This window comes from Gambusia affinis, linkage group LG07 (genome assembly GCF_019740435.1).
Source record: "Gambusia affinis linkage group LG07, SWU_Gaff_1.0, whole genome shotgun sequence".
Taxonomy (NCBI): Eukaryota; Metazoa; Chordata; class Actinopteri; order Cyprinodontiformes; family Poeciliidae; genus Gambusia; species Gambusia affinis.
Genome location: NC_057874.1, coordinates 27,632,340 through 27,658,092, shown reverse-complemented (window position 1 = coordinate 27,658,092; position 25,753 = coordinate 27,632,340). Strand labels below are relative to the sequence as shown.

At 41.7% G+C, this 25,753-nt stretch overlaps 1 protein-coding gene across 5 annotated transcripts in view; it reads left to right on the top strand.

The window, feature by feature from the left end:
- Positions 1-25,090, top strand: part of ip6k1 (inositol hexakisphosphate kinase 1) — a 29,604-nt gene extending 4,514 nt beyond the window's left edge. For 2 of the 5 annotated variants that reach the window (XM_044121885.1, XM_044121887.1), the window contains exons 2-9: positions 5,311-5,524; positions 5,596-5,726; positions 6,578-6,704; positions 9,581-9,851; positions 11,159-11,337; positions 12,582-12,757; positions 13,220-13,465; positions 22,290-25,090. In XM_044121885.1, the coding sequence (XP_043977820.1) occupies positions 5,610-5,726; positions 6,578-6,704; positions 9,581-9,851; positions 11,159-11,337; positions 12,582-12,757; positions 13,220-13,465; positions 22,290-22,730 (1,557 nt within the window). In that variant the 5' untranslated portion in view covers positions 5,311-5,524; positions 5,596-5,609 and the 3' untranslated portion in view covers positions 22,731-25,090. Of the gene's footprint in view, positions 1-5,310; positions 5,525-5,592; positions 5,727-6,577; positions 6,705-9,580; positions 9,852-11,158; positions 11,338-12,581; positions 12,758-13,219; positions 13,466-22,289 lie in introns of all 5 variants that reach the window. The other 3 variants (XM_044121888.1, XM_044121889.1, XM_044121886.1) reach the window with 3 other exon arrangements.
- Positions 25,091-25,753: the final 663 nt, after the last annotated feature.

Below are 25,753 nucleotides of genomic sequence, written 5' to 3'. Positions count from 1 at the left end.
CAGCAGCAGCATTCTGGATCATCTGCAGCTGGAGGATTGATTTATTTTTAGTCATACCTTTAAAAACAGTGCTGCAGTAATCAATGCAACTAAAGATAAACCATGGATGAGTTTCTCTAGATCTCACTGGAACATTAGTCCCCTAAAACTGAAGCTGTCTAAATCGTTCCTCTTTAGGTCCAAAGAAAATAACTTCAGTTTTGTTTCTGTTCAGCTAGGGAAAGTTTTGGCACATTTATCTATTCTAAGCATCTGTTCAGTGATTGGACGGTTCTGAGTCACCTGGTGACATGGCCTGTCACAATAACAAAATTTGCTGGACAATAAATTATTCCACAAGTTATTGCAATGAACGATAATATTGTTGTTTTGAGACCATTATGAAGGAGTGTGATGGTAATGACATAATAATGGAGGAACACATTCTCAAAGATCAATAAAGCTTAAATTCTGATGAACATTTAACAATGGAACTGGAAAATATTTTAAATATCCAAAATAAAATACAGGAACAACAAATAAAAAGAATGATGAAGTCTATGTAAACAAAATTGTCCTTCAAAATAAGGGCTACTTGAGACCAAAGAAATTGCAGGAATCTGAAAGTAGAATGAATGTATTCTGATACAAAACATATAAATAGGATGAGATCATTTTGTGATGAGAAGGGGTGGGTTTTAATAAGTTTATATTTCTACCCACTCCTTTGAACATTTAGTGTTTGCATTGCTGTGATTTTAAATGTAACTTGCTGCGTTCAATAAAATACAAAATACAGAAAATACAAAAAATGTTTTATGGTACAGAATCCTCTTGGAACAGAAATCTTTGTTCCTTGACGTTCGCCCTGAGTGATGAAGCTGTGTCCTACATGTTTTTTCTTCTGGTTTTTGTCATTTACTGAACGCTGACGTCAAACCTGTCCTGCTTTGCTCCAAAAATGAGTTTAAAGAGTAGAAAAGTTCTTCCTCTGACGTACTGAACACCTGCAAAGCCTCAGGGAACCTCTTCACAGTCAGTCCAACAAAAATAGAAAACCATCTCTATAGCAGTTTCAGTTCTTCAGGTGATTCTGATGAAATAATGCACATTTATGGATTTCTACAGTGGAATCTGAACAGAACTTTACATGTTTATTAAAGATAATAATAATAATTCTTGGGCTGCACAGTGGTGCAGTTGGTAGAGCTGTTGCCTTGCAGCAAGAAGGTCCTGGGTTCGATTCCCGGCCCGGGGTCTTTCTGCATGGAGTTTGCATGTTCTCCCTGTGCATGGTGGGTTCTCTCCGGGTTCTCCGGCTTCCTCCCACAGTCCGAAAACATGACTTAGGTAAATTGGCCTGAGTGTTCATGGTTGTTTGTCCTGTCTGTCTCTGTGTTGGCCTGTGATGGACTGGCAACCTGTCCAGGGTGACAGCCTCTCGCTCGAAACGTTCGCTGGAGATGGGCACCAGCAACCCTCCTGACCCCGTGACGGACAAGGGTGTTAGAAAATAATAATAATTTAAAAACGGATGATTTGTCCTCAGATGCGCTGAAAACGTTCACTTCCAAAAACACTAAAACTGTTTACTTCAACTCTTGGATATTTCTGGAAGTCCCTAATTGGCTCTCTCATCTGTGACTTAGTGAAGGACGAAGGATTCACACTCACACACACACGCACACACACACACCCAGCCCTGTGGTCAGTCAGTTTGAAATAGCTGCTTAATCAGTCTGTCAGCGTTGTAGAGCTGAAGCGGACCAGCGGCTTTGTCCCGGTGATTGCTGATGATGTAAGATATGCTCACACAGATCCTCTAAGCTGATTGGCTGTCTGATCAGGTTGCTCACTGCACCAAGAAGGACATGGGGGGGTCAGATTAGATGTGATGTTGTTTTTACCTTTGCTTGCTTGTTTGTTGGAATGGTGGACAGTGTGCTGGGAAACAAGAGGTTAATAAAGGAGAAGACTTTTTGTAGAACATAGAAGACAGAAAGGTGGTTTTCTGTGGCCCGGCTAAGCCAATGTGATTATTTTTTAGATTTAATTTGGTTGAAAAAAGAAAAGAAAACATCAAGGAATGGGTAAATAAAAGTAAAACATGGTAAAATAAGAGGATATTTAGGTCTAATGATTGCATTAGTTTTGTTTTAACAGAAGCTGATGCAACATTTTGCTGCAGTTTGGGAAAAACTAAATGAAACCCAAAGGAGTAAAGAGAGAGGGAGAGTTTTTCCTGTCAAATACATAATTAACTGCTTTTGTAAGCATATCTTTAACTGTTCATTTACACCAGCCCTGTTGGGTCTGCTTGAATCCAACTCCACCTCCATTTGTCTAGAAAGTCCGGTTCATTTGGGGAGGTGTGAACGCATAACCTGCTCCGCCTACAAACCTCTGTCTCGGTTTGGTTGAAGTGAATTCTGGTTCGGTTTGAAGCTAACCTCTGTGGTCTTTCTTATCTCCACTCTTTGGGGTTCAGCCAATCAGCACCACGGAACAAGAATGGCGTGCTTAGATTGGCTGCTTTACAAACGGCAGCCAATGGCGTATCAAGAACGATGCGTCTGGGTATTTCAGCTTCCTGAGCTGCATTTACTTACAAATATTTTAAATGTGCTCAACAGAAACAAATACAATAGGTGAGTTTTTCACAAATGATTTAGAGTTAGAAAGTTTATCCAATGTTGAACCAGAGAAAGAACCAAAACCCTTGAGGGTTGACTTTTGGCATCACTGGTTTAGACCAAGCAGCAAATCATGGTTAATAAAACCGAATAAACTTTCTATTTTAACTTTAACAAAGGAGAGAAAAATAGTTTGTGAAAATATATTAGGATGAAGATTACAGGAGTAGGAGAGATCATCTCCTGATGTATTTGAGGTCAGTTGGATTTTTGAAATAGTCCAGTGTGTCTTGGGTTAACACGCATGAAAGGACGTCCCTTCACTCTCCAGCAGCCCGGACACACACCTGTCACTCCATCAATTCCCCAGAGACACAGTAACCCATAAACAACGAGGGCTCCCACCCCCCCCACACACACACTGATAATTTAGTAGCTCTGGCTGCTGAATCAGGCGGTTCATTATTCGTTTAAGCAGTTGGGACATATAGCGGCTCCCTGATTGATCTGCTCTTATTTTAACAACTGTCCTGATTCTGTTTATTTAAGCAGAGTTCAGTTTTAAAGCATGGAATCCAGAAATGTAATCCATTTTGCAGAGAAGATATGCTAATATGGTGTAAATAAAGGCATGGGATGTTAGTCTCTCTTCGTTCTTGGTTCAGTGGGTTATTACTAATTCCTTATTATAGAAAAATTAATTGTAAAATTAATTGACTGTTTTAATTCTTTGCAAACCCCTGGACCAATGAAACCGGTGAATCATCAGCCTCATTTAATCCTTGGCAGCATAAAATATAGATGCATGTTTTGCACTGGTACCAATTTTGCATAATAGATCTGCACACTACTGCTGCATAACATATCCAACTGCAATCATCGCCGCAATTTCAGTGTGTCCAATTATTGCAAGGATGCTATATTTATGCCTCTCATAACAATAACATGTTTACCCAGTTGGAGAGACTCCAAACCTACCCTGATGATTTATGTTTCAGTGGCTGTGATGCTAAAACATTCAGAAAATGGCAGAACATTGGCTAGAGCTCAACAAAGAAAAGAAAATGTATCATATCGGCTGAAAAAGTATGTAACAATTAGGAATGGAAACAATTAACCATTTGGAGCTTCTCCCATCCATCAGAGGGCGCCACTGGTCATCCTTAAGCAGAGCCAGTTGACACAGAGATGGATTTAACCCTGAGAATAATCAAAAGATTCATCGATTACTAGATAATCATTAGTTGCAGTGCTGCTGTTTTGCAAAGCTAACATGCTCCTGATCGGTAAAATAAACAGCGGCTCCTTGAAGGACGCGACTCAGAGGTTCTGCTGATCCCAGAGCAGACATGACCTGATGTTTACAGATCACTCCTCTAACTGAAATGCATTGCTCATGGGAAAGACTGGGTTTCTGTGTGTGTGTGTGTGTGTGTGTGTGTGTGTGTGTGTGTGTGTGTGTGTGTGTGTGATGGGGGGCAGGGGGGGTTGGGTTTGTGTGTGTGTTCGTTTATGTGTGTGCGCGCGCTTGGTCAAGGTTAGATTGTGACTTAAGATCCAACAGGAGTTTTTCCGCTGTGGTTGTATTTCTGCACCCTGCGAAGAGTTGTGTTTGTGTTAAAGTGTTTGTTACCGTGACGACACGCTGGACTGGGTCACGCCCATCCTTTCACAAGGACGTTCACCTCATGCACTGCTGGTTCTGGTCCTGGTTCTGGACATTCTCATTTGAGATGTTGGTTGACATCAGGACTCTGTCAGTTCTCTAGTTCTGCAACAAGAAACTGTGAAAATATCTGTTTATGAACTGAAACGATTAATTAAAGTGATCGTCTAATAATTTAATGATCGATTGTTAACTGTAGCACACACACACACACACACACACACACACACACACACACACAGAAAAAGCCATTTGCTGAAAGAACATATTCAGAGTAATTAAGTCAGAATATACTAAATATATCTACATTTTGCATTTAAGATAAAAAAACATTTTGTAAATTATGTTTTAATCAAAATTCTTCTTGTATTGATTTAGCTTCACCAGATTTAATTTCACTAAAAGGAATGCTGGTGCTCATTTTAGGCAATAAAATGCTTATTTTGTTATTTTTAAAAAAAGGTTTAATTCTTTACTTATTTGCATCTTTTATTGTATTTCTAATATTCTATAAAACATTTAAGTGGTTCAATAAAAATCAGTAGAATTTCAGATTTTAAAAAAATTAAATCTAGAATTGATTGTTAAAACTATTTGTAACCCCAGGAGTTCATTGTTGAGAAAAAAATTCAGATTTTCCAAACTCTAAAACCCAAAGAAGTGATTAATCGATAAGATTGATTTATCGTCGCGCCCCATGTCAACATGTCGGCTCTCCTGGAGGTCAGGTGACCAGTCGTAGCCTACAGACTGACTACAGGCTACGACTGTAGCTACAGGCTACAGTCGTAGCCTGTAGCTTCCAGTCGTAGCCTACAGGCTACGACTGGAAGCTGGAGTCTGGTCAGATGTTTTCTACTCTGCTTCATTAGAAAACTGTTAATTGGATCTGGCGGTTCCTAGGAACCGTGTTTGGCCTCCTTCTGTCTTTAGGACACATTGTTTTAGCTTTTAGAGAACCAGAAAAGAGATTGCCTCTCTGATATTATGAATCATTAAGTCTCTACTTTGTATCACTTCCTGTCCTTGCAGTAAGCGGCGACCCCCCACTGACTGACACCCTGCGATTCCTGTGGTTCCCCCTGCATCCAACTTCAGTGCATCAGGGTTCTGTCAGTGGTTTGGACTCTCATTGGACGCTTTATTAAGTGGCTATTCGGTCTGGCGCAGCCTCCCCCTGGGGCCGGCGTGCGCTCCCAGCAGCCCGTGGTGCCCTGCGCCGACCCCTCCCGAGCCCATGTTCAGGGTAAGACCCGGCTGCAACCTGCTCTAAACGAATCAGCCTTCATCATTTGATGTTGTCCTCCTCGTCAGCAGGAATTGCAGGAGCCATGTGCCTCCCTCCCCCCAACAGCATGGACAGTAAGCAACAGGGGCCGGTGACAGGGGGAGTGGCTTTACCAAACCCACAAGATGGAGGCGTTTCTCTGGAGCCCTTCACACACCAGGTGGGCAGCACCCAACAAAAAGCCCTGAATACAAAGAACCTGACTTTTACGCTGCAAAAACAGAAATCTTTCCAAGTCATTTTAGTTTCAGATGCAAATATCTTAGTACACTTGAATTAAGACACATGAACACAACTTATAAGTAATTTTTTATCAAGACATAGCAGCTTGTTTTCAGCCAGTAATTCCTTAATATTGATGAAAACGTTTTAGTTCCATTGTCAGATGATTCCACTTAAAACACTTATGGGACATTTTTCCCGTAAGTGAAATAATCAGCCAGTGAATTTAGTACTTTTTCATCAATATTAAGGAATTATTAACTAAAAACACTTAAAAAAATACCATCCAGCTGTTTTCTGGCAATAAGTAAATGTTTGTTGTGTGTCTGGAAGATAAACTGTTTAAAAAACTTTCTGAATGTAACGTCACAAATCAGCACCTAGCAACCCCAGCAGAGCTCCAGCATGTTTGGTCAGCTGGTTTTACCTCATTTTGGATTTAAAGTGACAGGACTCCCTAAAGCAGCTTAAAAGAGGGAGAACAGATCAGACTGAAATCTCATTATCCAAGAATCATTATGAACATGTTAGACATGTCCTAACATGTTCCAGGAACCATAACAGGTCACCTTTAAAACAAACACCTGTGTCTTGCTGAAAAGTTGTTTCTGAGTTAATTCAGGTGTTCTAAGATTTGCACTAGAAACTAGACTAAAAATATTTATAGATCTTGTGTTTTCGCAGTTCTTTGTTTAGTTCTGTAAATCCAGGATGCCTGGCAGCTTTTAATGTCTGTGTGTGTGTGTGTGTGTGTGTGTGTGTGTGTGTGTGTGTGTGTGTGTGTTGCAGGTGGGGGGTCACACCAGCATGATGCGGTACGATGACCACACCGTGTGTAAGCCTCTGATCAGCAGAGAGCAGCGCTTCTATGAGTCTCTGCCTCCTGAGATGAAGGAGTTCACTCCCGAGTATAAAGGTCAGTGGCCGCTCTCTGATGTTTCGGATCAGAACCGTTGGGCTCTTCATGCCGCCAGACCTCATCTCAGTGCAGCATTATGAAACCTGCTGCACACATTACTGGAGCTGAATTGATTAATCAATTATCAAAATAATCATCAACTAATTTAGTAAGTCTCTCTGTGGTCCAGTAACATTCGCTCAGCTCAGAATAACTCCCTGCTAAACGGCTGGAGTGGCAGAATGACGCAAAGGAGGAAGGAGATCCGGATGTTTAATGGAAGAGGAGACGTAGCGGCTCTGCTCTCCATCAGCGGCAGGACAGCCTGATGCTGTAGAAACAGACCCAAACAAACGCCGACAGCGTTGGTCCTGTTCCCTGTGTTAGTAGATATACTTCATGGTTGATGGAGCAGGCGTCTTATCAATCAGTCTGTTCAAAGAAGGAGTGCTTTTTCTTTAAAGCTGGCCTGTTATTCTTCCTTGAACAGATTATGTCCCTGGGAGGGATTGAAAGGCTTTTTTTTCCGCTCCAGGGGAACTTTTCTGGGCTCTAGTGAAAGGGGGAATGGAGAGGCGGGAAGACATGCGGTAAATGACGCCAGGTCCGGGAATCGAACCCATGACGGCTGCGTCAAGGACTCGAGCCCTCCAAACGTGGGTCGCGCTATCCACTACACCACCACGGCACGCCGGAATGAAAGGCTTTTAAAGAAAATGGATAAGAAGCACAGACATGTTGGTGTTTCTGGAGCACTTCCTGTTCCCACAGGATGCAAAAGGAAAAATCTTTAGTCTGCTGGAAATGCAGAGATTTTCAAACCTCTCATTACATCGTGAAAAAAGTCTTATCCTGACAGCGACAACATCCCAAAGCTAAAAGTGTTCAGGATTGCTACTTTTACCATTTTCTCCACATTTGGATCCATGACATCATCAATAAATATCAATACATTTGATTAAATGCAGAACAGTGATAAAAATAATTTTCCTTTTGGTTCTGATGAATTTCACAATGTGAAAACATTTTTATCATCAGTTTTATCACATAAATAACACAAAATATCAAAAATAAAACAGAAATCCGATAACATGACACCTGCTAATCCACCTCATTTGCTTTTGCTGCTCCTGGTTTTGAATCTGTCTGGTCGTTTGGGTAGAACTCTGGTGGAAATGACGATACGATCTCTGAGGGTTCCTCCCGTTCTGCATCCATCAAGATTTCCTTTTCAACTCCTCTGGGATTTGGGGTCAAAGTTCAGGTGTTATTTGAGTTTTTAGATTCTAATTAGCTGCTCCCATTTGTAAAAACAGTACCTTGTTACCATGGTTACACATCATAGTTGTCTAAAAGCTAAAAGTTAGGAGCAAAAATCCTCCCTAGCTGCACAGCATCCAGACCAGAGGGAATAATTGCATCCAGCGACTGAACCAAAGGAAATGAACAAAAGTCAAGACAAAGATCCAATCAGAGCTGCTGTTGTAACGATAACTATGGAGAAATATTTGTGTTTGCAGATTTTATTCCATCCATAGAAAACAAAAACAACCTTCTGGGAACTTTCTAAAGTCTGAGTCAGGAAGGTGAAGTTCAGGTATATTTGAGTGGAAGCAGACTCCCTCTGCAGGTCTGACTCCGTTAGGGAAGCTGAATATTTTCTCCGGTGGGTCTGCATTCCCACCAGTCCTCCCTGGTGTTGACGGCCGCCCAGCCAGCCTATATTTAGCCCTGGATCCCTGCCTGCTGCCATTGTCCTGCTGATTAAATAACAGCAGACAGACAGCTGCCCAGGAGCAACTTCTCCAAGCCGTCAAGGTTGTTTTGCCCACATATTTTCTGACATTCTCTGATGAAACATCGTGCTGCTCAGTGGTTCTGCAGATGGAGGCGGCTCTGCAGAAGGTGCTGGCAGGTGGAAAGTTTGATTAATTACTTGAAAGAGAAGCAGAGCTGACTTTTATTGAGACATTATTATGATCAGAGGGAGTTTCCGCCTGGTTTCTGTGGAAATAAATAGGAAAATTATGTTTTGATTTCTTTAGTTTTTGCCTCTGTGGGTGAGAGCGCTACCCGACACTCAGTCCAACTTAGGAAAATCTGCCGGATTTGAATAAATGTCTGATCACACTGAGGATCTGAAGCACTTTTATAAACAACGAACTACAAAAACACAAAATTTTTCATTTTTGGTCTAGTTTCTACTGCAAATGTTTTATTCCACTTGAAATAAGACACAACTAACAGGATGTGCTGTGGTGGCGCAGGGGTTAAGCACAACCCACATAAGGAGGCCTTAGTCCTCGACGCAGCCGTCGCAGGTTCGATTCCCCTTTGCCGCATGTCTTCCCCCTTCTCTCATTACCCACTTTCCTGTCAATTAACTATCAAATAAAGGCCACTAGAGCCAATAAAAAAAGACACAACTAACAAGTAACTTTTCAACAAGATTTGAGAGATTGTCTTAAGTCAATAGTTCTTGAGTATTGATGAAAAGGCTGCAGTTACTCTGGCACATCATTTCCCTTGAAACATGGAAAAATGTCTTGTTATAAATCATCATCAATATTAAAAAATTATTTGCTTTAAACGAGTCCCAATAACTTGCAGAAAAGTTCTCGTGATGTCACACTTGTAGCTGACAGCCATCTTGGCGGCAGTTGCAATGGGGTTGCTATGACAACAATAAACAAGCCACAAGCTTAGGACTAACTGTCACCTTGATCCTATCCAACTTTAAAATAATACAAGTGCATTACAATTAGTCTCCACCCCTGGGTAAGAATAAGATAAATATCGGTGATATTCACTGTAGTACTTTCTGCCAAACTAGCAAAGAAGCTCAGCAGCATTATGACCAATTGTTTCTGATCCTCTCTGGTTCTGTCTGTCAGGCGTGGTCCTGGTGTGCTTTGAAGGCGACTCCGACGGCTACATCAACCTGGTGGCGTACCCCTACGTGGACAACATGGAGGACATGATGGGGGAGCTGGAGGAGCAGGACCCCCTGGAGAGGGAGCAGCAGAGGCGGACGCAATCCCGCCGCAGCCTCCGCCGATCCTCCTCGTCCTCCGAATACAAGGAGGAGCGGGCCGAGCAGAGGGAGGAGCGGGCCGAGGAGCGGGCCAAGCAAAGGGAGTCGCACGACACCGACAGCTCCGACAAGTAACAACCTGTTCACTTCATCATTAAGCTGCACTTCCATTACAAAACTTCACAAATATTCTGCTTACGTCAAAAAAACACTTTTGTAATTGCGTAGTTTCAGTTGAATAATAGAAGAGTTTTCCCATGTTTCCCGTGTTTTAGTTGCTTTTTCTTTTCTTGAGTTTGTTCATGTTGTAAGTAATTAGAAAATGCCGCACCATCGTTGTCCTACTACTTCCTGAAGACTGTCTTCTCCACAGTACTAACTGTTGTTGATCACGTGACTCATGATGCAAAAAAAGTGTTTCCATTGCAATTTTGCAAAAATAAACCAACTTCGATACAACAAAAAAATCCCCCCGTCCATTAAGCAAGCTGATTTTAGAAATGTCAGGGGATGTGCTGTGGTGGCGCAGGGGTTGAGCACAACCCACATAAGGAGGCCTTAGTCCTCGACGCGGCCGTCGCAGGTTCGGTTCCCAGCCTGGTGACCTTTGCCGCATGTCTTCCCCCTTCTCTCATTACCCACTTTCCTGTCAATTAACTATCAAATAAAGGCCACTTAGGCCAATAAAACCTTTAAAAAAAAAAAAAAAATAAAAAAGAAATGTCAAATTGCTCAATTATAGACGAGTTGCAGTGTTCAGGTTACATGCATCACATGCATTAGATCCTCCTTCCTCCCTCCAGCTGGAGGGCAAAAAGCTGCTCTCTGGTGATGATTAGCTTTGGTTTTAGCTGTTAAATTGTCAATATAACGCGCTAAATCTTGAATGTATGCGTGATGTATAAAATAAAAATGAAGGTGGTGCTTTGCTACTAATTGTCAAGCAAGGTCAGGAAAAAGTTTTAATTATAGGGGCGTGCTGTGGTGGTGCAGGGGCTTAGTACGCCCCACGCCTGGAGGGCCCAGTCCTCGACGCAGACATCACGGGCTCGACTCCCGGTCCGGAGGACCCCCGCTGCATTTCCTATCTGAAATACGAGCCACTAGCGCTGCAAAAACTCTTCGGGGGGAAAAAAAATGTTTTAATTATAAAAAAATAGCGAGGGAGAGAAAAGTAGCTCAGTTATGCTAGTTTGACTTTGACAAACTTAACATGTAGATGTGCTGCAGAATTCGGTGTTTCAGTTCAAATAAAAATTGTGCGAAATTTCCGGATGTAAACGATAACATGCAACATGTCTATATTGTTAATGGAAACGCAGCTACTGATGACAATGATAAAAATATTCACAAGATGTGTGATATATCGACTGTCATTATTTATTTGAATGAACGACTGTTCATTAAATCACGATAACAACCTGCTGTCCTGCTTCAGTTCTGTGAAACAGAGTCCCCTGCTGGACCCAAAGGTCCGCTCGGATGTCCCGTTCCAGATGCTGGACTGGAACAGCAGCGTGGCCTCGGAGAAGATCGGCCTCAACCCCTGGAGCCTGGTGTGCCACAAGCAGCAGCTCAACCGCATGAGATCTGAGTCCAAGGACCGCAAGCTCTTCAGTATCCTTCATCCGTCCGCCGGACAGCCTGCACTTACCGTGACTGGACACCTTGTTAGGCTCAACCCAGAATCACTTGTTTAACTCGGCCAATCGCATCGCAGCAACTCAAAGCACAGGAGCTTCATGGACTCTTTTTGTTTTGCAGTTTCTTCAGAATTTCATTCTATTTTTTGTGGTTTTATTTTTTCCCTAATCAGAATTACTGATTTATTTAGTGCTACTTCAGAAATATTTGCAGGGACTTCTGCAGCATTTTTTTTCATTAAACCCCTTCCAAAAAACTACATATACAAGAAAAAATATAAGAAAAAAACAACAACAGGCAAATTAAACTAAAATAGGTCGATTTTTGTACCATAACTGAGGCTGAGGCAGCAGGTTAGTAGAAGTAAGAAATACTGCCACCTGCAGGTGGGAGTTAGCATCACTTTAACCCGATGGTGGTGGGGGTTTTTTGCTTTTTTACCACCACTTTTTTGTGAAAATTTTGCAATGAACTCACAGTCATTCACTAGTATAAATAAATACATAAATCTGCATAAATATTTACAATCTTCAAAAACTGGAGTGTAATTGTTTTTTAGCTTATTTTAATAGAGGTAATTAAAAAGACAAGTTAAACCAAGAATTATGAAAAATATTATGTTTTATCATTCCAAGACTGTGGCTTTTTTAATACCTAAGTTTAAAAAATATCTCTTTTGGCACAAAATTTGGAAGGTGTTTATATTCATACGGTTAAAAACAGACACAAAAAATTTTTAAACTTTTGTTTTTACCCACAAATTATTAAAAACTATAAAAACTCATGTCCCTTAATTTGAAGGAGCAAAATTTGAAAAAAAAGATTCTCGTCTATCGAAATTTTCAATGTACTTAAATGAAAATTTAGACAATTAACATAGGCATTGGCAGATAATTTTTTTAAACACATCAGGATTGATTCAATCAGTAAAACTTGCCTGATTTTTCAGGGTATCAAAATGGTTGACAAATTCATATCAGTAAATATCAGGCATTGTTCATAACAGAAGTATAAATATCAAATATTTGAATCGGCTGAAATTTTCAAGCCTGTAAATCCCAACTTTTGGTGTACCGGTAAAAGAAAGCAGAGATCTTTCATTTCTTTTTTAAATCAAATATATTTGTATATTTTTCCAACTGACATTCTTAAAACTAGATCAGTCAGTCTGATGAAATCCTCCAGGTTTTATTCCCTAACTGCGGCGTCTCAACCAGAGTGCCTGCTGCTGGAGAACGTCGTCCACCACTTCTCCTTCCCCTGCATCCTGGACCTGAAGATGGGAACCCGGCAGCACGGCGACGACGCCTCGGAGGAGAAGGCAGCCCGGCAGATAAAGAAATGCGAACAGAGCACTTCGGCCAAGCTGGGCGTCAGAGTGTGTGGCATGCAGGTAGAATGGCGAAGGAAACGCATCAGGATAGACTGCGGAAACTCCTATCAGTCCATCTTTCATTAACCCAACGTCACACTTCACTCAGCTACAGAAAAGTGGACAGAATAGCTTAAATTGAAAACGTTACGTTCAATTTTTATTCAGTTGCCAGCTTCTTTTGCTGAATTAGAGAATACATCATTTATTTCCTCTACATTTTTAGGTAACGTTAACTTTTTTGGGCATTAGCTCATGTTAGAATGTTACTCCCTCATCAGAAACAAACTGGAGTGCTGCTTTGATTCTTTAAAATCTCATTATCTAAGAATAATTTTGTGCTAAAAAGTAATGAGCATGTGTTGTTTAGACCAATCCTAACTCGTTCAAGAAAGCGTAATAGCTCACCATTAAAACCAGTGTTATGTTCTGCAGAGTGATTTTGGTGATGAATTATTTAAACGTCACCCTCTCCCCCTGCAGGTGTACCAGCTTAGCACTGGCCTCTACCTGTGCAAGAACAAGTACTATGGGCGCGGCCTGTCGAAGGAAGGCTTCCGCCAGGCGCTCCGCCAGTTCCTGGATAACGGGAAGGGCCTGAGGCGGGACGTCTTTGAGCCGATCCTGAACAAGCTCCGCAACCTGAAGGTGGTGCTAGAGAGGCAGGAGTCCTACCGCTTCTACTCCTCCTCTCTTCTCATCATCTACGAGGGAAAGGTGAGCAGATGGGTAAGTTTCTAATTATGTCTTTATTATGTGATTATTTATAAGAGATCACTGTGGTGGATTAGCTACCGCTGCTATTAGCTAAGCTAACAGTGTGGTGGTTGATTAGCTCATTTAAACACCACTCTACTGATGATCTGTCAGTTGGTGTTTAGGTTCCCTTTTTATTTTATTGTATTTTTTTAACTGAACTGAAACAGAATTCTGCAGCACATCTATAAGTTAAAGTTATCAAGGTCAAGCTAGCATAGCTAACTTACTTCGTTATCCCTTGCTATTTTTTTTAATTCAAACTTCCTGATCTTATTGTCTAGTTCTTGTCATGTTAACAAGTAACAGCAAAGCACTGCTTCCCTTTTTTCTTCCGTACATTTAAGATTTAGTGTGTTATGTTGACAACTTGACAGTAAAACCAATGCTAGCCATTGTCAGTGAGAATGTCTTAATATTAAACTAGAACATTTCTGAAGAAATTTAAACGGGGCCTGCCAATGCACACATGTCGGTCTGGACCTGAAAGTTAGCGTCGACGCCATAGAAAGCTGCAGCGCGATCGACGCATGAGGAGAATCACGACGTCAACTGACACGGACTTGCATGTTAAAATGAGCGCAAGAGCTAAAATTTGCCAAAATGCAAACATTTTGGCTAAACGTTAGACGTTTGGCATTTTTGCTAATTTTAGCCAAAATGCTAATTTAGCAAAATAGCACTTTGCTAAAAAGCTAACAATCTAAATAAGTGAGAAATATAGCTAATAGCTTTTTAAAGATAAATTAGCACTTAGCTAATTTACGCAAATGCTAAGATTAACTGAATTTAGCTTTAGCTAATGCTAATTTTAGCTAATTGCTTCTTTTAGCATTTAGCTAAATGCACGGGCTTGCGCCATTCAGCGTGTTAAAATGAGTGTATGAGCTAAAATTAGCCAAAATGCTAATGTTAGCGTGAATGCTGTCAGTAGCATGAGGGGCATCACTAGGATGTTGTCCATGATTAACTTACTCCATTCAGTATACTAAACATGGCTAATAAGTCAGAAATATAGGTAATAGCTTATCTAAGCTAAAAGGCTAATGCTAATGAACTGCCTTGTTTTGCAAGGCAGTTCCCTAACCTGAGACACGGGCTTTCACCATTCAGCGTGTTAAAATGAGTGTATGAGCTAAAATTAGCCAAAATGCTCATGTTAGCGTGAATGCTGTCAGTAGCATGTGGGGCATGACTTGCATGTTTTCTGTACTTTACTTACTCCTTTTCAGCATACTAAACATGGCTAATAAGTCAGAAATATAGCTAATGGCTTATTTAAGCTAACAGGCTAATGCTTGCAAACTACTAAGCTTTGCTAAATAGTAGTCAATAGTGTGTTGAAAGTCAGAAGCATCTAAGGCAGGATAAATAAAATATTAATGGCCACCCTTTTTTCTCAGAACTAGGACAAAACAAGAAATGTCCAATTATATCAATTTCCAGTTCTAAACTAAATGTAACCCAGTCAGTTTGTTACTCACGACCTCCAGGATAGTGTGAAAACGTTGCAGGCCTGTTAGTAAAAACAATGAGTTGAAATCCCATAGGAAAACATGGAGAGCGTTGCAATTCACTCGTCCTTCGTTGAACGCAGCTGAAAACGTGGTGCTGAAGCGGCTCTGGTCCCGTCCCTCTCGCGGCGGCGACCAAGCTCTTCCAACATCTCCCGAATTTCCTCCTCCTCCATACTTTTGTCCAGTTTTTAACTCTTTTGAGTGTTTTCTTCACTTCTTGTCCGCTCGTCTCTCCCTCCGTTCTCTACCGTCACGGTTGTACTGACGGTAGAGACCCTCCTCCTCTCTCAACCAGTCAGGAGTCACGCACCAGACGGCCTGTCTGAGCTGTTCGTGCTGATCGTTCCGTTGCTACGGTATTTAATTCCCAGTCATGAACTGGCAGCTGTGATGACTCGTCCAACTGTCCCCATACACAACAATGGCGAAAAGCGTTTTTTGCTTTTTTTGTCGCCATATTAACTCAGAATCCCACCAGAAGTAACAGCATGGACCTTACCAGAGGGGCCGCTTTTCATTGGCTGATGCCCATTCTACGTGGTCACGTGGGTGGCCGTCTCACAAACACGAGCTTCCCGTTAGCTAAGTACAGCATAATAGCAGTACTGATACAACGTCTACACCTTGAAGGCTGTCTGCTACATAGTCTTACGTTAGCTAAACAGATCAATATGCAACGTGTACTGTGACTAGAAACCGCGACACGTTGGACCTGGGTCCTGCAAAAAACAGGACATTTCCTCACTTTCTAAAAATATCACGAGACGCCCGGGACAGGGCGTGAAATACGGACATGTCCCGGGAAATACGGACGTTTGGTCACCCTAGCAGAAAAGGCTTTGGACTAAACTGTTACTCGTGTTAGCCACTCTAGCACCAAGTACAGCTGGTCAATCAACCATCGCTGTGTTCAGGGAAGCGCTGATTAATAATCCAGAAATAAATATCAAGCCTGGAAACTTGATGTCGTAACGGACTGAATGTTTTGTTTTTAACGTAATCTTTGCTCGTCTTGCGGGGTGCAGGCGGTTGATACGGTAACAAGTGTGCTTAAACTATAAAGAGAGACAGAGTAAAAAGGTACGAGTGGTTTTGAGTTTATCACCTGTTCGGGTTATTTTAACTTTGTTTACCTTTGCTGTGGCGTATTACAGCCGCTGTAGTTTCTAAACGTTGGACTAATTACCCTGTTCGTTTGTGAGTATACGTCATTCATAACAAACATCAAATAAAACAAATAGATTTCATAAAATTTTAACAAACAAATGGCGTCTTTACCTTAACAGAGCTCTATGGTTCCTCTTATCAGTCTGTAGCTTCTCATATTTAGGTCATCAAACCAAATTTCAGATCTACCGTAACTGACTGACACCTGCTGGCCTCAGGTTTGCAACCAGCTTGTGACTGAAAAACCAGTAACCTCCTCCCAGATGATGACATGAACTTGTTATTTCCTCTGTCTATTGTAAATATCAAGCCTGGAAACTTGATGTCGTAACGGACTGAATTTAGCAGAATCACTCTTAAGCACAGCGTTCAACGTGACATCAATAGACTCACACAGGTTGTGGCTTTCGTGTTGAACCTCCTTTGTTTGAAGGACACACCCTTTATTGAACACAAGTGTCTCAAATTAGACAGGTCACGTGAAGTGACACACAATAATGATAAAAACAACAAATGAGAGCATAAAAACATTCATAATGTCAACACCCCCACTTGCTCACATTTGGGTAACTTCCTCTGACTCTGAATATTTCTACCAAAATACTTTCATGTTACACCAAACATAAACATTTCATACTTCCTCAACTTAATCTTTGTTGCTGGTTTAGTTAGTACATCTGCAACCATTTCATTAGTTGGACAGTATTCTAAAATGACTTTTCCTTCATTTACAACTGATCTTACAAAATGATATTTAATATCAATATGTTTACATCTTTGTCTATACACAGGATTTTTGGCTAACGATATGGTCCCCTGGTTGTCTTCATAAATCTTAGCTAAATAATCCTTACCGTCCATGTTGAACAACAGTTGTTTCAAGTATAAGCATTCCTGTACAGTAACAGCTAATGCCATGTACTCTGCTTCACATGTTGATAGAGATACTGTAGGCTGTCTTTTGGTCTTCCACGAGACCATTGGACCATCTCTATTTAGACTCATACAGTAACCTGTTGTACTTCTTCGATCTGTTACATCACCTGCCCAATCGGCATCACTGTATGCATATATAAGGTTCCCACAGGCACCCTTTCTAAAACATAGTACTTTATCTTGTGTGCCTCTTAGATACCTAAAAACATGCTTTACAGTTTTCCACTGTTCTGTGGTTGGGTTTGCAAAGTACTGTGACAGTTTACTTACCACATAGCTTAAATCTGGTCTTGTACATGTTGACAAATAGATTAAGCTTCCTACTGCCTCCCTGTATTTTCTGACATCATTCATTACTTCAGCATTATCAGCATAGTTAAGTTTCTGCTCACAAGGGGTAGTTCGTGGCTTACAGTTCAGCATGTCAAACTTTTCCAGTATTTTCTTCACATATTTTGACTGTGACATTTTAATACTTTCATCATCTTTTTCAAAGTCAATGCCAAGAAAATGTGTCAAATTTCCTAAGTCCTTCATCCTAAATTTGGAGTTAAGTTTTTCTTTTATATCACTAAGGATATTCGTATCACTGGCAGCAATAATCAAATCATCGACCCATATAATGATAAATACAGTTTCAGTATCAGTAATCTTTGTGTAAACACAATGATCAGCAGGGTTTTGAACAAACTTGATTTCACATAGATAGTCATGCAACATTCTGTTCCAGTTTCTGCTCGACTGTTTAAGTCCATAAAGAGATTTTTGCAGTTTATACACCAGTCTCTTATTTTCTTGAGATTCCTCCTTGTAGCCCTCTGGCTGTTCAATATAAAGTTCACATTCAATTGGGGCATGTAAATATGCTGTCTTTACATCCATCTGGTGAACAAACATGTTCTCCTGTGCCACCTTTTGCATCAGCACTCTGATGCTTGTCATGCTAGCAGTTGGTGAAAAGGTTTCATCATAGTTCATACCTTTCTTTTGACTGAATCCTCTAGCAACATATCTAGCTTTATATCTGTCTGAACCATCACTATTCTTTTTGACTGCATATACCCATTTACCACCCACTACAGTTTTACCCTCAGGTAAATTGGTCAGGGTAAAAGTAACATTGTCCTTTAATGATTGCATTTCCTCATCCATTGCTGTAACCCACTCTTTTGCATTTACAGATGTTACAGCTTCTTTGTAGGTTTGAGGTACTCCACTTATCAGTCTGTAACAATAATCAATGTTAGCTATCTGTTCTTCATCATCAATGCCACATACATAGTCATCTAAATAACCTGGTTTCTTTCCTTCTCTGACAGGGTATCGCCTCTCAGGTTCTTCATGTCTTGTGTCACTGGTACTCGCTTTTGGTTCTTCTACTGTGCTCACTTTATGGTCAGAAACGTTTTCTGGATCAGCCTCGGAAGTTTTGGTTACTCTGGGACCAATTCTAATCATGTCATCATCATCATCCAAAGTTACATCCGTCTCATTTTTTTCTCTGGATACAAATTCCACAAGCCTATGTTTCTGGATTTTCCTGCTGTTTGGATAGTACACCATATAGGCTGGACTATTCTTGTCATACCCTATAAAAATGCCTTTTTCACATCTTGAATCCAGCTTCCCTTTCTCTCGTTTGTAAGTGTAACATACACATCCAAATTTATGCATCCTAGAAATGTTAGGCTGTCTGCCCGTCAACATGAAATAGGGCGTTTGGTTTGTGCGATTATTAAAACATCTATTTCGCACTACAGCAGCTGTCTGAACTGCATACGGCCATAACATTTTTGGCATCTCACCATCGATTAACATACATCTAGCCATGTCAAACAAAGTTCTCCAATTTCGTTCTGCCGTACCATTTTGATGTGGAGAATATGGTGCTGAGGTCTCATGTCTGATACCATTTCTGCTCAGTAATGCCTGATACTCTTTTCCTGTGAATTCTGCACCATTGTCTGACCTCATACATTTAATCTTTCCATGTGGAGCCATGTCAGCAATAAATTTTTCAGTAGCTTGTACTGTGTCACTCTTATTTTTCAAAAAGTATACAAAGACTGCACTGGAATAATCATCTGTGAAAGATAATGCATATCTGTGACCATCTTTGGACATTGGGTCTATAGGTCCTGCTAAATCTGTGTGGACCATTGCTAGCGGTTCTTTAGCTCTTGCATCTGGCTCCTTGTTCCTAGTTTGAACAAATTTTCCTTTTGTGCAGACTTCACAATATGGCTTCGGTTCTCCTCTCCCTTTAATTTCCATGCCTTGAACAACATTTTCTAACTTCAATACATCTCTGTAATTGCAATGTCCAAGAATCTCATGCCAACTTTGTAAGTCATAACATTTTTTGCACTGATCACCACATTCATTGTCCATAGTTTGTAAGTAATACAATTTGTTACATACGTGAATGGGGAACTTGGTATTGCCTCTGAGAAGAACGTTTTTTCCTTCTTTGAAGATCACCGTTGCTCCGCTGGATGTTGCAGCTTTCACTGAGAAGATGTCTTGCGGATATGAAGGGATGTATAAGGCGTTCCTCAGCACCGTTTTAAGACGTCGACCTCTACTGTCAATCAAACACACTTCCGCGTCTCCTCGTTGCTTAGCAACCCCAAGACACCTGGATCCATCTGCTAATTCCATGCAGTGCGTCTTGGCCTGGAAACTCCCATCAAGCTTCCGAAACTTCCTGATGTCGGTGATTATGTGTGATGTCGCACCAGCGTCCACCATCAGACCTCTCCTGTTGATGTCGCCCACTCGTGTGTCAGCGTCGCTCACCCGGAAAGCAAACTCTTTGTCGCCGCCCGTCTCTTCGGCTACTTTCCTTGCGTTGTCTCGTTGTTTTCTCCGTCTGCAGGTTGCGTTGCTGTGACTGTTATTCTTACAGTAACTGCACCATTGCTTTATGGCAGTTTCTGCTTATGTGCCCTTTACCTCCACATTTAAAACACACAATGTCAGAACTTCCTTCTCCAGGATCATTTGCACCTCTTGGTGCGCATTTCGTGAAAATGTGCCTTAGCTTTCATCACATTGTCCTCAGATACTGTGGCACGCATATTTTCAATGTCTTCAAAACTTCTAAGTTTTGTCTTAAACTCTGCAAAAGTCAAGCTCTCACCTTCTTCACTTTGAGTGATATAAATAGCAAATGGCTTAAATATCCCTGGAAGTCCTTTCAAGACCATGGCGATCAAAAGTCCATCGCTCAGCTCCTCACCTGCACTCCTTAACGCGGTGATTGCGGTCTCAGCTCTGATGATGTACTCCGTCACTGTCTCACAGGGTGATTTCTGCAGTGACGTCAGCTCGGTATACAGGTTAATCACTCTGGGCTTTCCTTTGCCGGCGTAATGTGCCCGCTGGAGTCCAAGCGCTGCTCGTCCGCCGTCTGCTGCATCATGCATGAGTGCTAGACTTTTGTCATCCAAAAACTGAATGAGCTCTGCATAAGCCTCAGCGTTTTTCTTTGCGTCTTCTTCTTCATCGTCTTCATCGGGGGGTTTCGTCAAAATTGTCTCTTTCAGCCCTTGCAATCGGAGATGACCTAAAAACTTTGTCTCCCATAGTTCGTAATTTTTCTCGTCACCATCAAAAACAAGCCTTGACCAGCGGCTGTGCGGCAAATCTTTTTCTCTCTTGTTCATTTTCCTTGTTTACTTACTTTATTGATTCTGGGCCCATAACCTGTTAGCAGAATCACTCTTAAGCACAGCGTTCAACGTGACATCAATAGACTCACACAGGTTGTGGCTTTCGTGTTGAACCTCCTTTGTTTGAAGGACACACCCTTTATTGAACACAAGTGTCTCAAATTAGACAGGTCACGTGAAGTGACACACAATAATGATAAAAACAACAAATGAGAGCATAAAAACATTCATAATGTCAACAGTAGATGATATATTGTGAAAATCCGGTAGAAATGATGCACTAATGGAGTCATGTTTACATAGAAACAACGCGCTACGAGGCTTTGCTTGTGAGACTTGCGGTCACGTGGGTCGGTTGTGGGCGGAGCTTGGTAAGGTCCATTGATCAATGCTGTGATCAAGCCGCATGTTTTGATACCACTTTTGTAGGGGTTCATTCAGCGGTTCGAGCCGCATTAACGGTAATAGGTGCATAACAATAGGTTCCTGCCATTGCTTTGCATGGCAGACCCCAATGATTTACATTTTGTTCAGTTGCTAAATACTTCAGTTACCTTCTTACCAAATACTTTTTAACTCTTATTGAGTAATTTTGTTTTAGACGTCCAAGTAAAAAGTAAAGTAAAATGTCAATCTCTTATTTTTACAATTTTGGATACTCTACCTGTTTCTGACTGAAATGAAGCTCAGATGAATTTTTTTAATGAAAGTTTCACTGAGTTGTTCCGTCCCAGCGGTGTGACGTCTCAGGTTTGAGTTTCTGAATGTAAAACTACAAGCTGACGTTTTTCTGCTTCTATTTTTGGTCTGTAACTCCTGAGGGAGACATGCTTGAAGAATAAAATGAGACGACATGGAGCTGAGACTGAACCCAAACTGTCAGCCTCTGGAAGGGAACGGGCTAAATAAAGAAACTCGCATCAGAACCGAGCAGAACCGCGGTTCAGATGATCCTCTGTAGGTTTAAATATGTTTATTTCTCAAAGTTCAAAGGATTAAGTCTCCCGTTGGAAAATAAATGGTAATACTGACTCTAGATTCAATAACTAAACTAATAATAATCACAGTAATGTAATAAATTACAAGGTACCACTAACACCTTGTAGTAAGAAGGTTCTGGGTTTGAACCCCGGCCCGCGTTCCTCCCCGGGTTTTCCAGTTTTATCCCACAATCCAAGAATCCAAAAACGGGACAGTTTTTACACCTGATAGACTTGGTTTGATTTGGGAACAAAATGTCAACATTTCTTACATTTTCAGCTGCTGTGGAGTTAAACCAAACAAACTTTTTGGGAAACCTGTTCCCCTCCTCACCTGAGGGGGCGCTGCACCAAGAACCACTGAAGGAAACAACATGCAGTTAGTTTGGATGGTTTGACTCGGAGCAGCTGAAAATGTAACAATTGTTACGGGACTGTAAGGTGCGAGACCTTCCTGGTTCTGTTAGTTTATTAATTGGACCGCTTCGGACCTGGTTGACTGACTCTTCTTGATCTGCTGCAGGAGTCTGAAGACGCCCCGCCGCCCGGCCCTGGGCAGGGCGCCACCCCTGCAGATGTCCACGCCGCTCCCTCTCCTCACTCCAACATTTCCAGTGAAACGGACTTCAACCAGAACCAGGACTCGGACCTGGAGCCTCAGTCCTCTCAGGGACCCGGACATTCGGCGCCAGACGCCCCCCCCTCTCCCTTTCCGCCCAGCGTGACGGACTGCTGCCCCTTTGTGCCCTGCCCCCCGTCAAAATGTCCCTCCCTGCAGCCGCCTCAGCAGCCGCCTCAGCAGCCCCCTCTGGTGGACGTTCGCATGATTGACTTTGCCCACTCCACCTTCAGGGGTTTCCCCAACGACACGGCCGTGCACAAAGGCCCAGACCAGGGCTACGTGTTCGGACTGGAGAACCTGATCCATATTCTAGAGGACTTTCGAGATGAGAACCTGCCGTAGCTCCAGAGGCTCCCATGCGGTTCTGTCGGACCAAACCGGCTCGGTTCTGTTCAATAAACAACAAAAAAGTCCTCCCACTCTAGAGACTGATTGGTCTTTAAGCAAACACACACACACACCTCTTACTGTGAGTCCATTCAGGTCGGACCGCACCGAGGAGGCGGGACGGCGCCGCCAAAATGGCCGCACACCAAACTATGATCTCTCGCTATGAGGACCTCCGTGGTTTAAAGCATTCCCTCACCATCACACATCAATGCCGAACCACAGAGTGGCGGTGACATCACAGCAGGTGGCCCGCCGCCATCCTGAGGGGATTTTAACTGCTTTAATCCAGAACAATGCCGGTTCTGATAAAAAGTTAGAAAAGGCAGCTGAGACTACAGAGAAGGGTTTTAATTGTCCATAAATGTAAAAAAAAAAAAGCTGCGACTGCAACCCGTTGGCTGGCAGAAAAAGGGAACCAGTGTGGCCACTAGGGGGAGTGCTTTTCTAGATTAAAGCGTATCTTTAAGGGAAACTCAAAATTCAGAGGATTTTTCTCATCCTGTTGGTCGGACTCAACTACATCCTGGGAACATTGTGGTTGGACGAAACGTCCACTGACTGACCAATCAGCTCCAATCCCAGCGCAGATCCTCCTCCTGGCTCCTCAGAAACAAAAACCCACAACAGCGAATCGGGGCCAAAAAAGGACTAAATATCCACTGAAAAACTCAGACATTAAGAGAGTAATTTCAGACTCTTTCTAGACAAAAACAAGGAAATTTCTGATCTCCAAAAGTCTAAAATGTGCAAGAAAAAAAAATCTTAATTTTTTCTAGAAAACATTTTGGAAAATTTTCCACTTTCTCCAAACCAAATTTGCAAAAATGTTTACTTTTGAAATTTCAAATTTCTAATAGAAATTGACGTTTGAAATTCAGTTTTTTTATAGATAATTTCTGATATTAATCTCAAAAGTTTTTGTTTTGTTTTGGGTTTTTTTTTGGCAGAAATCTACTCGTTTCATTTTTCTAACTATATTGGCCCCATTACGCCGTGGTAGAACCCGTATAACCTCAGAAATGAAAGAAGAAGGAAAAAACGCACTAAGAGACACACCTGGTTCTGGAAGAGCGCAGTGGCGCCCCCTGGAAGGGAGATCAGCAATGCAGTGCAGCAGAAACAGGCACTCAGAGGAAAATGTAACCGTTTTATTTTAAAACATTGGGGATTAATCAGAAATCTAATGTGGCCTGTGGCCTGTGAAGCTCATTTGTAATATTTGAAGCATAAATGTCACTTTAAGATCTGGTTCAGTGGTGTCCAGATGTTTTTTTTATTTTATGTTTTGTTCTTAGCAGATCTCATGGAAAAAAGCCCTTCATGAATGCACTGATGCAGCTCAGTTTGTATGTTCTGAAGAAGTGAAGAGAAATTTTCTGTTTTTCTATTTTTGGGTTTTTTGTGTGTGAAGGTCCTCCTATTTCACAGGAGCTCTGAAGCGCCTGACCCTGAAGGCCAACATGGCGCCTTTCCATGGGATTTGTTAACAGCACTGATTAAAAAGTAGAGTAACACCACCCTCAACTATCAGGGCTCGGTTATATAATATTTTTCTGATGGAAATGGGAAATGAGACCAAAAACTAAATAAATTAAATTCCTTTTGAACATTTCGCTGGTGTTGAATTATCATGCAGCTCTGCCTCAAAATATAGAAGTTTATATTTATATATAAATCTATGTTAGAGTCCTGTACCTGTCGGCAGTAGTGGCAATAACGTGTCCGTGTCTCTGGCTGCTTTGGAGTGGTTAGCCAATCAGATTCGTTGATCTTCCTCCGCCTGAGGCTGAGGCTGGCCGAAGCGCGGCACCGCCCCCTGCTGGACAGCAACAGGTACTCAGCCTCAGGAGCAGGAACCAAACAGAGCAAATAATGTATTTTATTTTTGGTTTATTAAGGTGATAATTTATTTTTTTATTGTACCTTTACCCACAGATACGGGTACGTGTTTTATCCCCCACCTTTAAAAGTGTAAAAATGTAAAGATGTTAGGAGGAGAGAATAGAAGCAGTATTATCATTGGAGCTAACTCGGCTCTGCTGCCTTGCTCTGGACCTGCGGTTCCGGTGGGGAAAACTGTTCAACGTGTCTGTGTGTGTTCTTTGATTGTTGGTTTGTTTCACTCTTACATCGACAGAGCCGAAATAAAATAAATAAACCTGCATGCTCATCGACGTCCCTCCTGTTCGAGACCGTTTTCCGCGCCACGTCAAACGTTACAGCCGTTAACCGACCGACGGCCCGCTGTTACCTCCGATCCTCATGGTTGTTGGCTTCAGATTGATGGGACTTGATCTTTTTTTTTTTTTTTTTGCATCTGACATCACCCTGACTGTTTGTTAGAAAAGTGAAAAGTACGTGAGATTAAATCTTTCCAGAAGCTTTTGCCTTGTGTCGTCATTCTTTCCCCAGGTGAACTGCTATGGCAGGCTGTTGTACCATACAATCGGCTTCACACCATGTAGACTCCGGATGTCTGGAATGGGTCTATGACTATTGTGACTGGACATGTTTACGGAAGATGATTAGGGCCACTGAATTGACTTTTCTCAGAAAAGAAGGGACAAATGCTTGAGCCACTGTTTATATGCTGTAAATACATAATAAATTGCACAAATAAATTTTCTGCTAAACTCAAACTTTAATAGAAATGAACACAGATGAGACATTTCCAGGAACAAACCTTCCCATTTATTATAAACAGCACCTGCAAACAGAGAAGGTCTGGTCTCATGTGCTTCAAATGCTGTTTGGATCGGCCTTACGGTTCCTGAAAGGCAAGGATATGTTCGGCCTGCTTTGTTCAGAAAAACTAACTACTTCAGACCGTTAGGATTCTGTCTCTCCCTGTGTTTCACTCACATGACAGTAGAGCTGCTCTTTAGAACTACAAAGACTGAAGGTTAGTACTACAACATGGCGGAATCCTCAGTTACTACAGAGGAGGACTGATCTGACCTTTATAACTACTTGTG